Source organism: Sceloporus occidentalis, unplaced genomic scaffold (assembly GCF_023333645.1).
Source record: "Sceloporus occidentalis isolate IW3139 unplaced genomic scaffold, rSceOcc1.0.p SCAF_4, whole genome shotgun sequence".
Taxonomy (NCBI): domain Eukaryota; kingdom Metazoa; phylum Chordata; class Lepidosauria; order Squamata; family Phrynosomatidae; genus Sceloporus; species Sceloporus occidentalis.
The window spans coordinates 73,368,961-73,386,128 of record NW_028316984.1 but is presented as its reverse complement, the minus strand read 5'-3'; the positions used below and the strand labels follow the sequence as shown (position 1 = coordinate 73,386,128).

General features: G+C 40.8%; 1 protein-coding gene across 2 annotated transcripts in view; it reads right to left on the bottom strand.

Moving 5' to 3' along the window:
- LOC149313993 (contactin-associated protein-like 5) overlaps positions 1–17,168 on the bottom strand; it is a 508,214-nt gene that overhangs the window by 291,844 nt on the left and 199,202 nt on the right. For both annotated transcript variants that reach the window (XM_089520319.1, XM_089520320.1), the window contains exon 4: positions 10,422–10,569. In XM_089520319.1, coding sequence (XP_089376445.1) covers positions 10,422–10,569 — 148 coding nt within the window. The remainder of the gene's footprint in view (positions 1–10,421; positions 10,570–17,168) is intronic.

Genomic DNA, 17,168 nt, shown 5'->3' with positions numbered 1-17,168 from the left:
AACTCGGGAGGGGGGGCTGAAACATATCCTCCGTGAGTTCCAAGGGGCAACTGTATACTAAACTGCAGGTGAGACAAGACTATAAACAGGATGCACAATGTCATAAAAATCTTGTTACTCAAATGGGTCTTTGCCTGGCACAAAAAGGCCTAAAGAGTGGGTGTCAGGTGATTTTTCCTGAGGAGGTCATTCCATAAATGTCACAATACTAAAACATTGGGGGGGGGGGGGGAGTCTCTCTTGTCAGCTTCTGTCTTATCCCAGACAGCAGTGGCATCATAAGGAGAGTCACTAAAGATAATCTCTGTAGACAGGCAGGTTCATGTTGTGGTACATTCCAAGCTGTGTGGATTGCAGAAAGCATTTTATAGACCCTCAAACTCTAGAATCTGCAATTTATTAAGATAGTTATCAGTGTTGTTGTGTGCCTTCAAGACATCTCTAATTACAGTATGTGACCCTAAGGTGTACCTATCATGGCACTTTCTTGGTATGATTTGTTCAGAGGTGGTTTGGCATTTCTTTACCATGAGGCTGAAAGAGTATGAGTTGCCCAAGATCACCTAATGAGTTTCATGGCCAAGCCGGAAATTAAACCCAGGTCGCCAGAGTTGTAGCTGCAACATTCAAGCCGCTACACCAGATTGGCTCACATGAAGATAGTTACTGACCTTTATACTGAGAAAAGAGTGGACAACCTCAATTCTATTGAGTGTAAAAAAGACTCACTTAGTGCTAATCTGTCAGGGGGTTGTGCACCATCTGTGGTTAGCAGTGGGCCTGTAAAAATGTGAGCAGGACTATTCCCCCTCTATTTTGGAGCACCCCCTAACTGCCTTCTCTGACTCCAATGTTCTTGTTCCTGCTTCCTCCTCACTTGGTGAACTACTAGTTAAGGGACAGCTCACTTCTGCAAAAGGATTGAACTGATGGATTGCAGAGGGTGTTTCAGTATGGGGCCCACAAACACCCTCAAATAGCTGCACTACATAACCCAGGACAAATTCCAAGATCCCTGCAATGTCACAAAGATTGCTGTGGTGAGACTCTTTAATCACTGCTTTTTTCACCTGACATCTCTAAAATACTGCCATGCCATGAGGTTGCTTATGAATTCGGGCCAACCTTGGCAGTTATTTCAGTCATTTTCTCTCACTCTGTCTGTTATGAAGAATTAAACTATTCCCACTTCCAGTCCATAAGCATTTGTCCACAGAACATTAATTTTATTTCATGGCACAAAAGACAGGCAGTGAGGGAAAAGAAGACGTGGCATAAGGGAGGCTGCTTGTACAATAATTTTCTCTTGAAACCCCCCCCCCCCCCGCACCAAATATCACATTTTTATTCTGTCTCATTCATATCCTTCTCACCAGCTCCCAAAGGTGAAATCAGACTTTCTAATCTCTGATGGCTAAGAGTTTCCTGCAGTCATTGGATTATAATATTCTCTCTCTCCCCCTCACTGCTTTCTCCTCACTTCTTCTTAGCTGGTTAGAAGAATTTATGCTGGATTGTGCTGATGCTTTTTAAACCATTAGCTACTCCTAGAATACAATCAGCATCCCAAATGTGGTCATAAATCTCATCCTTTTTTAAAAACTCTACTACTGGTCAGCAGAATTTGCTTGTGATAAGCTAACAAGGACTTTCTGGAACATAAAGATAACCTGTTTTCCTCTTGGCATCCCAAACAATCAACTTGACATTTGTCTCTACACTTCTTCCAATATAACCCTGGTTGTTTGTCTTGTCAACAGATCAGATTGCTGATCAAGACTTGGTAGCAAGTGGCTTCTGCACTGGTACCATATATAGTCTTATTGACCAGGATTTTTTAAAGAAGAGGAGGAGGAGGAGGAGGAAGAAGAGGAGGAGGAAACTACATAAATATATTTCTATGTTTTCCTTTTCCATTTACACAGGTGAAAGATTCTCAGTAATCCTTGAAAAACAACGACCCTTTTCAGGGGTTACATCTTCTTCACAATTAACAAGCATTGGCATGGGGGAACAACCATTCCCATATGCAATAATTTGCTACAAAATGTAATGCTGTTATGGTTTCTATAACTTTGTTGTTTTAGAACATTGTCATTGGAAACCCAATACACAATATACTGGAAGAAAAACTCTGTGTAGATAGCAAAGCACCCAGACAAGAATGTTTTTTTTTTTCATTTTTTGCCCCTAAACCAACTCGCAGTTTGCATTTACATGTATACACTGAACACCAATAAACACTAACCTTCAGAATTAACAATAGTATAAACAATATGCCTCATCTGGATTATTCTAACCTTACTATACAGACAAATTAATGTCAATTAAAATTAGTGGGCATTATGTTAAGAACACATTATGTAGCTTAAAATTGTAAATTGAATTATGAAAATAGAAATGAAGCCCCTTTTTGTACAACAGTTTAATACAGGAATAGAAAACATTTGGCTTCCAGATGTTTTGGACAATAGCTACCACAATCCATTTATATTGCTGGCTCAGGCTGATGGAAGTTAAAGGTGGTGGTGGTCTGACTACATGTTGGTCAGGTTAGCAAAAGAAGAAAAATGTAGTACATTTTTGAAGGGAGCTACAATTTGCTTCTTTAGTCAAAACAGTATCTTCCAAGTGTCCAATGTTCTCTAAGTGATCACATTACTTGGGGCTGCAGCTGCATTGTAAAAATAATACAGTTTGACACCACTTTAACCATCATAGCTCAATAGTATGGAATTCTGAAATTGGCAGTTTTGCAAAATATTTAGCCTTCTCTGCCAGAGAGTTCTGGTGTCACAACAAATAAATCGTAGAATTCCATAGCACTGAGCCATTACATTTCAAACCATGTCAAACTGCGTTATTTTGACAGTGCAGATGTAGCCTGAGTGCAAAAGACTACCTTGTTGAAGACCAAGGCCCCAATCCAGACTCTGAAAGCAAGACAGGACAGATGTCCCATTGATTTCTCTCTCCAAAATTCCAAAATTACCTTCCAGAAAAGTAAAATCAACTGCTGAGAGGTTTTGCAGAACTTTCTAAGAAAGCTGCATTCTAAGATTTTGCTAAAGGTCCCCTTAGACGATCTGTCATTGTTGTTTCCAATTTATGGCAAGCTTAAGGCTAACCCATCACAGGGTTTTCTTTGCAAGATTTTTAAGAAGGGTTTTGCCTTTGCCTTTGACTTCCTTGGAGGCTGAGAGAGTGTGACCTACGCTAGGTCACCCAGTGGGTTTCAATGGTTAAGCTGGATCTTAAACTGTAGACCATGCTAGCTCTCATGATCTGACATATGCAAGTGTTTTTTACATTTCTAGTTAATACAATGGGGATCCCAGCTTTTTCCAGCATATCCAACTATCTGCTATGTATAAATTTAATCACTAAAAATGCTGATGGGATTTCATAAACATCATGCCTAAGGCAAGATCTTCCTGGCCATATGTTTCAAATTGATTTAAAACATTCAGTTTTGTAACTGTATTTTCTATAGTTATGGCTTTCCATAACTAAATAGTCAAATATCATCTCCAGTGGTTTCCATAACTCAGGTTGTTGATCTCACAGAACTGAGACAGAAGCTGCATCTAATGGGCTCACTGTGTATGGTAGCAATGAGTGAGAAAATGGTAGGCAATACTACTGCCAAGTGAGGATAGTGAGAGGTCTGGTAATGACAGCAGAGGCTGGTCCATAGGCAGATCTGACTTGAAGCATGGACTGGTGAAGGTGGTGGTGGTGGGGACAGTGCAAAGCATGTGAAAAGACAATTGTGTATTAATTTCTGGCTTAATGAGAGATTCAGCAACAGGATGATGATTGCTTTTTTCAAATGATGAAGCTGACGACATGAAAATTTTATTAGTTATAGTACAGATAGATCTTGGAAGCTAAGCAGGGTCAGCCCTGGTTAGTAGTTGGATGGGGACCTCCAAGGAACTCCAAGTGCTGTAGGCTATATTTCAGAGAAAGCAACTGGAAAATTCAACTCTGAGGAAAATCACCTCAGAGGAAAACCCTATGAAATTCATGGGGTCACCATAAATTGACAAATGACTTGAAAGCATGTACACACACACAAATGTAAAAAAATATATATCATTTTTGTCCCTCTAGTTTGACTATGTGTGGTCTTTTTAGTAGTAGTAGTAGTTGTAATAATGCACTACTCCATCTGTGCATGCATTTTATTTTTTAGAAAACAATAGATAGTCAAGAAATATCCTTAAGGCTGAAAGTATTTTCTTAGTATTTTTAAGTAGCTCTTCCTGCTTTTTTATTTTTTTGTTTCACTATTTGGGTTTACTCAATTGGTTCCCCTACTATTGTACTTGTCTGTCTGTCTATCTGTCTATGTTAAAAGGAGATGATTAATCTTGTATCAGCAAACATATTAAGTAACTACTTTAGGTCAATTTTGTATATTTATCAAAATGTCAGTTTAGGGACCTTTGTGGTATCATTTATTAAAAAGAGGAATAGGAAGTTCAGAAAATTGCATGGTGTCTGAAAACACCATTTTAAGATTAACTTAGAAGGAATAGTTCAACCATACACAAGTACGCAAATCCCTACAGAACTGAAGCCAAAGACACAAGTCAAGTGCAGGCTTCAGGTTGGTCTATGGTTACCATGGGAATTAGAGGTAACGGTTCAAGTAAAAATTAATATAGTGAATCAATGACATAGTGCTCACATAAAATGCTCACCTATCACTGGGAGCCATAGAATAATATCCTTTCTAAAACAAACAAACAGCATGGAAATATTGTCTATAGTTATCTGTACATTTCAAAAGATCTCAGATTGGTAGTCTATTTCATAAATATATAATAGCTTCTCCCTTGCAAAAAAAAAAAAAAACCTTCCCCAAAAACCAAAGGCAGTGGAATAGTCAGGAAAGGGTGCACCTAATGAAAGCCATGCTGTGATTTCACCCTTGGTGTGCTAATGAGACACTTAACTCATAGCCCTGTTCTCCTGGCTTTCCTCCTAAACAAACGGTACCATCTTGGCAGTCACCCAACTGTTCTTCTAATTAATTCACGATCAGGCTCTCTTTTATTCCCTTGTCCAACTCATCACTTTTCATTTTCCACTAATGCACTTGAGAGAAAAGGCCAAGGAAATGCTAACAGACTCTCAAACAACTTTGGACATGGTAGGACCTCATTGGTCCCTGTAGCCCATATTAGGATCACATCCTAACATAACTTAAATATAATTTTCCTCTAGATGTAGACTAGGCTGTCAGAACTATGTTAAAGCATCATAAGGTCTCCTAGAGAATGTTCCATTACACAGCAAAGCCACACAAATTCTTATCTCCCTATGAAAAACTACCACTTTAAGTAGGCCTATGTCTGGGTTGCCATAATTGTCCACTATTACCAGGGACAAAATGTAGGACAAATTCGAGACCAAACTGTAGGACAACTGCAGGACAAAACTCAGCCCAAAATGTAGGACATTTTAGGTCCTCCCTTTTTCTTAAATGCTGTACATGATGATGAACATTTTCACCTTTTTCTTTCTCCTGTATGATATTTAACACCTTTTGCCTGGTGAAGAGGCCAGTGTAGCTTGGAAAGCTTGCAACATGTATATTGTGCATTATGGTTGGCCCCCTAAAAGTATCACTGTTTTGTGGAGTTTGGATGTTAATGTTCTTTGTGATATGGCCAACATGGCTACCCCTGGATATACCACATTAGTTAGACAGTATTCTGGAACATATGGAATCTCTGATTAAAACCTAAAGTCACCACCTCACTGTCATAGAACATCAGTAAGATCACACTCAGTCAGTTCCCAAAGCTGCATAAGAAAAGGAACATTTGAGTTCAGGATAGTAAGTAAAATCAGCATTTTCCCAAATCTAACCTTCAATGGTGCATGCAACTACTTCAATGGTGCATGCAACATACATGCTTCCCAGATGACCCGTGGCTGTCTCATTTGAAACCTTCTATACCCAGCCCCTTCAGTGTTTTCCCTTGCAGAACCGAGGATTTATAAGATGAAGACAGAGAAAATTGTCAATTGCACTAACTATTCCTATGGAGAAAACCCTAAATGTGTAGACTATGGCACTTGAAATTGTTCTGGTCATATGCTTGCTGAGGAGTGTGGTAGTTGTACACACCGTTGTTAAGAGGGTGGCACTATTTTCACTTTTTTTTTTTGTCCCATCACTCATCTAGATTTATGCAAAATATAGCATATACCAAATATAACCTATTTTTAATTGTTTATAACCCGACTCATTGTTGTTGTGACAAAGTAAAACACTGAATTTCTAAGTCTGATTAGTTGACTCTTTGATTCATCTAGCTTTCCCACTGTGCTTCACTTTAATGATATTACTGGGTTTTGCAATCCCCAAAGCTTTTGTCTTCAATCTGTATTTATTTACATTTAAAATTACATTTTTAAAGCTTTAGCTTCTACAAAACCTTTCATTTGCTTGCTCGATATGGAAAAAGTAAACTGGTCTTTGTGGAATAGATCTCTTCCAATACAACCTTGTGTAGTTATTCTATATTTTAAAGGTCATGTCTGAATTATACCCAAAGGCAATGATGGACATATGTTTCATTAATATTAAATATTTATTTAATAAATATTTATTTAAAGCATCTGTAGCAAAAGAAACTTTCTAAAAAATTGTAGTTGCATGTTCACTTCCATGTTAAGTGAACAAGCCATGTTAAGTGTGACTTGTGATATTTGAAATAATGAAGGAACACAATGCTATGTTTCAGAAGTAACCCAATGAGTCAGAATGACAAATATGTAATGAGTAACATTTCTAGGTTACATTTTGGTAACTTTTGAGGGCATTCTCAGAGACATTTTGAGTGATTTTTCTAAAAAAGGAAATATGTACTACCCTTATTATTCATAAGGATTCTTCCCCTGAAAGATGTTAATGAAAAAGTAATGAAAATGTAACAGGAAAGAATTTAAAAAGTAACAGGAAAATAAGAGTAGTATAATAATAATACAGTGGTACCCCGGGATACGAATGCGCCGCCTTACGAAATTTCCGGGTTACGAAAAAAATCCATGTAATTAAATGTTTCCGGGTTATGAAGGTTATTCCGGGTTACGAAGAAAATTTTTGGTGCTTTTCGGCGCGATTTCACATGAAATCGCGGCTTTCGCTATTAGCGCCTATGGGCTTTTCGGCTAGCGAAAGTTTCTGGGTTACGAAAGCGGCGGCGGAACGAATTAATTTCGTAACCCGGGGTACCACTGTATATAAAAAGGAGGGAGGGACATGGAGAAAAAGAAAATGTGGCAGCACCTTTAAAAAAACTGGTTTTTATTTTAGTATAAGCTTTCATGGGCGGGGTACAAACCGCCGCCGCCGGTAGGTCCGTGGGGGAGCCGGAGCCTTCAGACGGCGCGGCTCCCGCGCGGACCGAAAAAGAAGCTCCAAAATGGAGCTTCTTTTTCAGTCGCGTTTGTGACGTAGCGAGACGCCAGGGGCGCACTCGCTACGTCATAAAGGCTGCGACACGTACGGACGCTCAGCGTCCGATACGTAAAGATGGCGGCGCCCATGTGGAAGGGGCGCCGCCATCTTGTACGTATAGGATACGTACTAGGGTTAGGGGGGTGCGGAAGCACCGTCCCTTCCTAACCCTAGTACGTATCCTATACGTACTAAATGGCGGTATGTATCCCGCCATGGATAAAAACCTACTTCTTTGGATGCAGTACCAAGTGGTATTAAGGCCTCAGGTATAAAACATATTTATACACATGTATATGCTATCCTATGATAACAATGCCACCCTATATCTCCATTGGATGAACAAACAGGGAGGACTCCATGCAAGAGGATTAATGGGCACAAATCTGGCATAAGAAATGCCAATACCCCCAAAATGGCATAATATTTCAGTGTCCAGGAAGACATACAGCAAGGGATTTAAAGGTTGCAGTCCTTGAACAAGGAAATTACAAAGGAAAACTATAAAGAGAAACAGCTGAATTGAATTATATTCACAAATTTCAACATATTAGCAGAGGTATGAACAAGGACACTGACTTTATGGAACTCTACATATATGAATACAAATGGTGTTGCTAATGCACATATAACAAAAAAGATATTCTCAGAGAAAGCTTTCAACCCAGGGAAACTAAGGCACGTTACAGACGGCCCAGAAGGGGCCGTCTCGTGCCGCCGCCGGTTGCAGCGTCCGGGAACCGCAGCAGCCAAACGACGCAGTTCCCGGATGCTGCCAAGAAGTAGCGTGAAAATCGCACTCCTTCTTGCTCCCCGGAAGAGATGCCGTGAGGCACTAGTTGTGCACTTGTGGCATCATTTCCGAGGCGCGACGTGCAGACGCAGAGCGTCCGTTACGTCAAGATGGTGGTGGCCGTGTGGAACAGCCGCCGCCATTTGTTACGGACAGAGTCCGTAACAGGAGTAGGGGCATCTAGAAGAGACGCCCCTTTTTTAAACTGGGACGTCCCAAATGGCGGTATGTAACCCGCCTAAATTTCAGTAACAAGATTATTGCTTTCACACATCAACACTAGCTGACTGTAGAGATCTGGAAGATATATATCCCCTCTCCCAGCCCTTTGAAAAAATAGGGCAAGGAACATCGTTTGCATCTTTCTTACTTCCATTACATTTTATCCCAGTTCTGCAACTGTATAAATACGATTTTTATACCTGAGACCTTAATGCCACTCAGTACTGCATCTGAAGAACTTTGGGTTTATATCAACAAAAGCTCATGCTAAAATAAAGATCAGTTAGTTTTAAAGATGCTGCCATGTTTATTTTTCCCCTCCTCCCACTTCCTCCATTTTATGCTGCAAGAGACTAACACGGCTACTTCTTCTTTAAAAAAGTAAAATAAAATACCACAATAGATGGTGGTGGTTTTTTTTTAAATGAGACATTCACAGTAACAAACTCGCTCTCGTGTACCGAAGCCCAGCTGAAGGGAGGGCACAGTTTGGCTGGTCTTTAGGAATAGGTAATTGATGGTTCTCTTTTGCAGGACAGATGCTGAGATGTTAGGACTCAAGTTCTGCTCTGCCTTTTCATTTTCTCTCTCTTCATTGCTGCTTCTCCCTTTTGCACACCCAACAGGCACTGCAGGCAATTGCTGTTCACCTTCCATGATCAGGTATGGATGTTTTCTTCCCTTTCCAGGAGTTGCTTTTTTTTAAACCTAGCCTATACTGCAACGTATGGATTTTGTGCAACTGACCTTGGATGCGGCAGTTAAATGGGAAAGAATAATAGAATCATTGAATTGTAGAGTTGGAAGAAGCCCCATGGGCCATCCATTCCAAACCCCTGCCTGCAGGAACTCAAAATCAAAGCATCCCCGACAGATGGCCATCCAGCCTCTGTTTAAAAAACCTTGGCGGGATACAAACCGCCAAATAGTACGTCATCAATACGTACTAGGGTTAGGAAGGGGCGGTGCTTCCGCACCCCCCTAACCCTAATACGTATTGAATACGTACAAGATGGCGGTGCCCTGTTCATACGGGCGCAGCCATCTTGACGTATCGGACGCTGAGCGTCCATACGCGTCGCGTCCTTTGTGACGTAGCGAGTGCGCCCCTAGCGCCTCGCTACGTCGCAAACGCGACTCCAAAAGAAGCTCCATTTGGGAGCTTCTTTTTTGCTCCACGCGGGAGCCGCACGGTTTGGCTGCTGCAGCTCCCGCGCGGACCAAACAGCGGCGGCGGGGAAGCGCCGCAAAGCGGCGGTTTGTATCCCGCCCTTCTCTCCTCCAGGCTAAACATTTCCAGCTCCCTGAGTCTCTCCTCATAGGACATTGTTTCCAGACATTTCACCTTTTTGGTCATCCTCCTCTGGACATGTTCCAGGTCACTGGCAAGTATGCCAGTGATTTTATGTGATTTTAAATTATATTTTATATTGTGTATATTTTGTGTGATTTTATATATAGACATTTTAATTGTTTGATATTGATTACAGAACATGGCCACATAGCCCGAAAAACCCACAAAAAAACCATGGATGCCGGCCATGAAAGCCTTCAACTTCATAAAGTTCAATAGTTAATCATCTCTGTTGTCAGGTTTCATTATTTCCTAGTCGGTGAGCAATTATTTCAGTTTCTAATAAATTATATAAAAAATTAATTTTAATAAACTCTGTTTTTGTTGTTGTTTTTTAAAGGTATATAAAAGAACAAAGTGACAGGGAGACTTTGGAACAAGAAGACTTTCTTTAAAAAAATACCATAGGTTACACAGGTAAACCTAGGATTGACTACAGAATCCTACTGAAGCTCCAGTCAGTAATAAAACCAATTTGTATTGGTGTGAAATAGGCATGAAACAGAGGTGATTTCCAAACAACAGAGATACTATAATTCAGTAGTTTATGATATATTATGCCGAATACTTACTGTACGAACACCCAAAAACTTCAACCCTCAGGCCTATATTTCCACCAGGATTCCATTTCAGAGGAATAAAGCGAATAAATCGAGCCTTAACAGAGTGAAGAAACTTGTGCTGTACCACACTGTCAGCATTGGTGTTCCCTTGGAAGACCTGCAAAGAGAAAGAAGTTCGTGTAATTTTGCTAACAGAGAGATAGCATGCAATTCTTTTTAACCCCCAAAACAAGCACAGCTGACTCGTTCAAATATTGGTGCTCACAGCCAAACACATGAAACAGGTTTATGCTCTATTTCTCTTGCTGACTAAGAAGTTCAGTGTATGGAGGACATAGGTCAAATAATAAAATCTAAGAAATATAATCACTCTTTAAGAATACCTGGTCAGGATCATCAAAGGAGAATGTTATTGCACCACCTTGATAGATGGCCATCCAATCTGTATAAACACCCATAGCACCTTTCTACTGAAGTCTACCCTTTTCCACTGATGAATAAATTATAGTGCTGGAATTTTTCTCTACAGTTTAGCCAAAATTTGGTTCACTGCAGTTTCCTTCCATTGATTTTCATTACGCTCTATGGAGCAACAGAGATGATATTTGGTAGACTACTATTTCTACTACTGAACTTAACTTCTCCAGGCTAAACATATCCATCTCTCTGGACTGTTCTTCCTAGGACCTGGTGTCTACTTGAGTGTTGGTAGGAATTGTGCAATCCTGCACATGTTGGTGGATGGCAACTTCCAGCATTCTTCACCATTGGGTATGTGCGCCAGGGCTGATAGTTGCAGTCCAGCAACATCTAGAGGAGTACATGACTTTCCACTGCAATAGAGGTTGAAATTTTACTTTAAAAAGTTAATGGCTGCAGTCAGATGTCTACAAAACAAGATGTGTTCTGATTACATTTTTGATTTTAAATCCTCATCCAAATTGAATTTTTTTTTAAAAAAAATTGCAATGCAATTGCATGAGTTCTCAGTTATTTTCTGACTTCATGGCAATTCTACTGTATTGAGAGTTAATTGTGGGATCAGGGTTAGGGTTAGTGACATCTATTAACGATTTATCTAACACATCCCCCTCCAAACCCACACATATAACAAGTGGTTGAAAGGGGGGACTGACAATGTCATGAAATACCTACATTGTAGGTTTAATTCTGTGTGAATTTTACAACAAAACAGGTTGGGGTATTGATATGGATCAAAAGGCCAATGAATGACTGGCACTTTTCTCAATAGTGACTACTGGGAAAATTGTTACATACACACACACACATGAAAATGCAAATGCTACCCTGTAGTACAAAACAAACTCTTGTCCTATTTACCTAATCATCAACTCAACACCCACAACAGAGCACAAGGCAGCAGCAGTAGGTGAAACATTAAACAAAACTTAACAATATGCTATTCTTTCTTCAACACTTAGGGAGGCTTTACACCTCATAACTATAAAAGTAAACAAAACTTAGCTACATCATGAAAGGTAAACAGCTATGCTTTCTTATGTTATAATCACAATATAAAATTGTTATACCATGACTATTATGAAATGGAAAACTACATGCATTAACTTTGGTTTCTGCAACCTACATTATGATAGTTGGTTTGCTCAGGACATTCCATTTTCTTATTCTTATTCTTAATTTAATGTGATGCCCAGGACTGTTCATAGTACTCCAGAGGTGGTCTGGCCAGAACAAAATAGGTCTATTGCACTTCTTCAGATCTGAAACTATGCTTCTCTGAAGACTACAGTCTGAATCTTACTGATCAATTTCATCTAGAGTAGATTCATTGAAGCAGCTGTTGAACAGTAAGTCAACAGATCAGTAAATCTTATTGATGTAATGGATCTATTCTAGTTAGATTATCTCCTTTAGGTTTTTGGTGTTTTTTGTGGGGAGGGGTCAGTTGATATACCACAAAAGTATATAGTTCCTCATAATGAGATCAGATTTGTCTTTCAATAGCTTGACCATCCCTGGCTCTCGTTTCCCTTGTCATAAATATGCCTCGGTTTCAAAAGGAATCTGTTGTTCAGCTTTGTGGATACATGCATTGGTTAATAGTTTTTAAAGTCTAAAACCTCCTTAAGCATATGTTAGTATTTCTACAGGATTCTGTAACAGATTAATTACAAACAGTGCAAGATCTAATTTTGAAATGAGCTTGATCTCTTGTATTACTAGCACTGCTATAAAGGAAACCAGAAAGCAGGTACTCTTCTGGAGTATCTAAAGAGTATTTGATGGGGTGGTTAGGTCTCTCCTAAGCCCTTAAATTTTCCATTTGGTAGATGCATAATAATGACACATCATACTGATTTCATTGCTTAAATATGAGAGGTAAAGAGATCCACATATCTATGTAATCAGAAATGAGATATAAAGGTTTTCCTCCAGACACATAATTAGAGCTCAGGGCTGTGTAGAAGCCATAAAAATCTGCCACAATTTTCTCACGACTGCACCTATCAATATCAGCATCAACTCAATCTATTAGGAGTGTCTGGTGATACATAACTACAACAAGATGTTATCCTCTCTGTGTAATCAATAAGTCAGTTTTCAACAATGCCTCTGTTGTGTACACCAGCTGAGAAATAGAAAAGATGGGGAATCCTCCATTGCTTTAAGTATCTACCTTTAGGAAAGCAGGTGTAACAAGCGATCAGAACCTTGTAGCTATAGATGTAATGGAAATGTTAGGAGGTAAAGGAATCCCTGGAACAGACTGTCTGCTCATCAAGGCATAATAAATGAAACTGTAACATCAGGACAAGGCTGATGTTAAAGTTTCTATCTCACTTGATAGCCTCGGGATGGCTAGCAGCAATGTATTTACAGATCTCCACAACCTGGCTACCATAATGACCACAGTGATTATCTTTTCTCCCACTTTATTAGGCAGGTAATGGGGTAGGTTTGAACTGTAAGTGGAAAGAAGCAGTGTTGGCACACAAACATGACTAGTGAGATGGCAGACTGGAGGTTAACTACTTTCCAAAGGGAGTTTCTTGAAGAGGTAGCTAATGCTTTCTCTTCTGTCAAAGTCACATAGGTGATCTGAACTGAAAGAGGGAAAAAAAGTAAAGACTAGGAAAACTCAGCACTACAGATGTTCTAAATTTGCATTACTGAATGGCTCAGAGCAAGAAAGATCAGATGCAAAGCCCTGCCCACTGCAATCCACTGAACAGATCTCATCCACTTTGTACCTGCTAAGTGATACTGACACCATCTGCTAAATTGCACATTTTAAAGACTAATTAATTTCAAGGACATTTAGTGAAGGTGTAGTATTTGTGGCTCTGGCAAACTTTGCCAAAAGAGTCATTTTGATGGTTATGATATTGACAGTGACTTTAAGAACCAGGCCCACCAAGCTGCCTGCATCTTGTGAAACACTATATATTGGGTATGCAAGTGCATTAATCGTCCTTAATTGTTACTCACTGGTTCAGAACTTTGAAAGGAAAGTGGATGGGTGTTGAATTATCAGTCTACTTATTGTTGTGTGTTTGCCTGATCGTGCAGTCCTATCCTTGCTTTTTATCCTTACTTTTTATAGACCGTCAATTTTTTTATACTCTCCAATCTGTACATGAACCTATGTTGTGTTTTAAGCTGGAATTTTGTAATCGTGCTGGCCAATTAGCCGTAATAAAGTTATTGAATTACACAGTCAACATGCTTGTTTTTATGAATCAGTGTAACCTATTGGTTTAAGTGTTATACTAGGCTCTGGGAGTCCAAGATTCACTTGAACACCCTTACTTGGCCACAGAAATCCACTGAGTGGCCTTGGACAAATCACACTCTCTCAACCTCAGAGGAAAACAATATCAAACCCTCCCTAACCAAACTTGCCAAGAAAACCCCATGAGAAGGTCATCTTAGGGTTACCACAATTTGGAAATCACTTGAAGGAACACAACAAACAAACAAAATGCTTGTTATCAGAATGGATGAAACCATGTTGGAGAGGCAGGCTTATTACTGTAACAATTGTTGGTGGGGATTTCTCTCCTTGCTCTTTCAATGTACCCTGCATCTCCATAAATAACTATTTTATCTCCTAAAGTGATTAAGAGTGGCACAGCCTCTTACTAATGACAGTTATTCCAAGGGCAGTGTGTATTTCGTCTTGGATAAGAAATTACCAGTCATTCTCTTAAATGGGAAAGCAAAAGTCCATGGTAATCACTAGAGCAGTGAAACCTTTAGAGACTGAGTGCCCAAACTCCGTGGCATTCCCACACTGGGTGTCACCTGGGGGGAGGGACTTCTAGGGGTGGGACTTCTCCCTTCCACGGGGGAAAGACATCTGGGGAGAAAACCCAAGGCACACTCTCACCCTCAGGCTAACAATAGCAAACTCCTCTCTGATGAAATTTGCCAAGAAAACTCCATGATAGTTTCACCTTAGAGTCGCCATAAGTCGAAAACAACTTGAAGGCACAACACACACATAAGTCATGCTATCTCAGCCTCAGAGGATGGCATTGGATTTCCCTCTCTAATGAAGTTTGCTCCATAGTTTCACCTTAGGGTCACAAGGAACTGGCGCTTGGAAGGAGGGGAGCGTGCTCTGAGCCCATAAGTTGGAAATAACTTAGAGGACACAACATCAACAATAAGTATAATGAAGCACATAAGGCACAGCACAAGAACAAGAACAAAGAGAGCCAGTGGTTTGAGCCTGCAACTCTGGAAACCAGAGCTCGGATCCCACCTCAGCCATGAAACCCACTGGAAGACTTTGGGCAAGTCACACTCTCTCAGCTTCAGAGGAAGGCAATGGCAAACCTCCTGTGAAGAAATTTTGCCAAGAAAACCCCATGGATAGCCTCACCACACCTCACAAAACTACAGTTCTGAGAATCCCATAGCATAGCAATGGGCCTTCCGGACAGAAGGGTCAAGGCTTCCACCCAGAAATGTGACTTCCACTCAAAAGCACCATGCACTGCCCCTCCTTGTTGAGGTTCAGTTTTCTATGGGAGAACTGGGCCACACATTCCTCTCCTCCCCTGCTTGCCATGGCCCATTTCTCCCGCAGCATACTGAGCCCTGATAAGGAGCCAGGCCAAGTGCATGTGCCTGGCACTCCCTGTCCCTACTTGCTGTGGCTTCCATGTGCCCTCAGAGACAGCTTCACATGCCAGAGAGGGCACACATGCCACAGGTTTGCCACCATGGCTCTAGAGTGAAAGGATGGAAAAATCTGTTCCCTGGTTTGTTGAGTGTAGAATAGGTAGCTTTTCCTTTTCTTCAACAGCATTTAGAATTTACATTTCTATACCATTTACCAGTGAATTCAGCACTCTCCAAACAGTCTACAATCTATAAGTCAATTGCCCCCAACAAGCTGGACTATGAAAGGATGGACCCACAAAAGGATGGAAGACTGAAGCGTGTTACATACACGCACAAAGTACATCCCCAGGACGTACTAGGGTTAGGAAGGGGCGTCACTTCCTGACACCCCTAACCCTAGTACGGACAGGGTCCGTACAAAATGGCGGTGCCTGTTCCACACGGGGGCCGCCATTGCTACGTCATGACCGCACCACCTCCAAACAGGGCGGTGCGGAAGTGACATACTGGGGCCGTGCGAGCTTTGCGCGGCCCCAAAAGGAGCTCCGTTTCGGAGCTCCTTCCACCTTTGCGCCGCTGGGCGCAGCCTTTACATGGCTGCGCCAGCAACACAGAGAAGAAAGGGGCCAAGCGGCCCCTTTCTCCTCCTCCCCGCCACCGCCGGGTGTCCTTGGGGCTTGAAGCCCCACGGACACACCTTTCCAGGCCGTGGGGAAGCGGCCTTTTGCTGCTTCCCCGCAGCATGGAAAGCGGCGGATTGGGGCCTCAGAGGCTGCTGTTGTGGCAGCTGAGGCCCCGATCTGGTGGGGAAAGGGCCGGATACAGGCCGCCCCAAACAGGCGGTCTGTAACATGCCTGAGTCAATCTGTAGCCCTCTGGGATCAAATTCACAATATTGTGGCTTCTGTACATTTTGTTCAACAAAAGTAGCCAAGTGAATTCCAAAAGTAGCCAAGTGATTGGTTAAGAATTCAAGGAAATCTACTAACAACTGAAACCATTCCCCTTGACAACTTGCAAAATCCTAGACAATGATGTTACAGCCTACTGGGTGATATGTGTGTGCGTATGTGTCTTCAAATTGCCTGTCAACTTATGGTGACTCCATTAATTTCATAGGGTTTTCTTAGGCAAGGAATCCTCAGAGGTGGTTTTCCCAGTTCCTCCCTTTGATAGAGAGCCTACAGCACCCAGAATTTGTTGGTGGTCTCCTATCCAAGTACTAACCATGGTTGACTATTATTATTATTATTATTATTATTATTATTATTATTATTATTATGCTTTATTTATATTGCACTGTAGATTTACACAGTACTGTGCATACAAACAATAAAATAGATAAAGTAAACCTGCCCATGGCGTACAATCTAAGAAATAATAGTATAATACATATAAATAATAAATAACAATACAGGAAAGGGTACAATAAAGTAAAGCAGGCAACAAATTAAAAACATCAAATAACAAATAATAGTCACGCAATGCCTGGGAATGCTTCTCTGAACAGGATGGCCTTCAACACAGTTTTGAAACTGGTTAAAGAAGTGATGAGCTGTGTTCGTGGGGGAAGGAGATTCCAGGAGTGAGGGGCAGCAAGTTAAAAGGGATGAATCCAGGACGGGGCAGTGAAAATTGTAG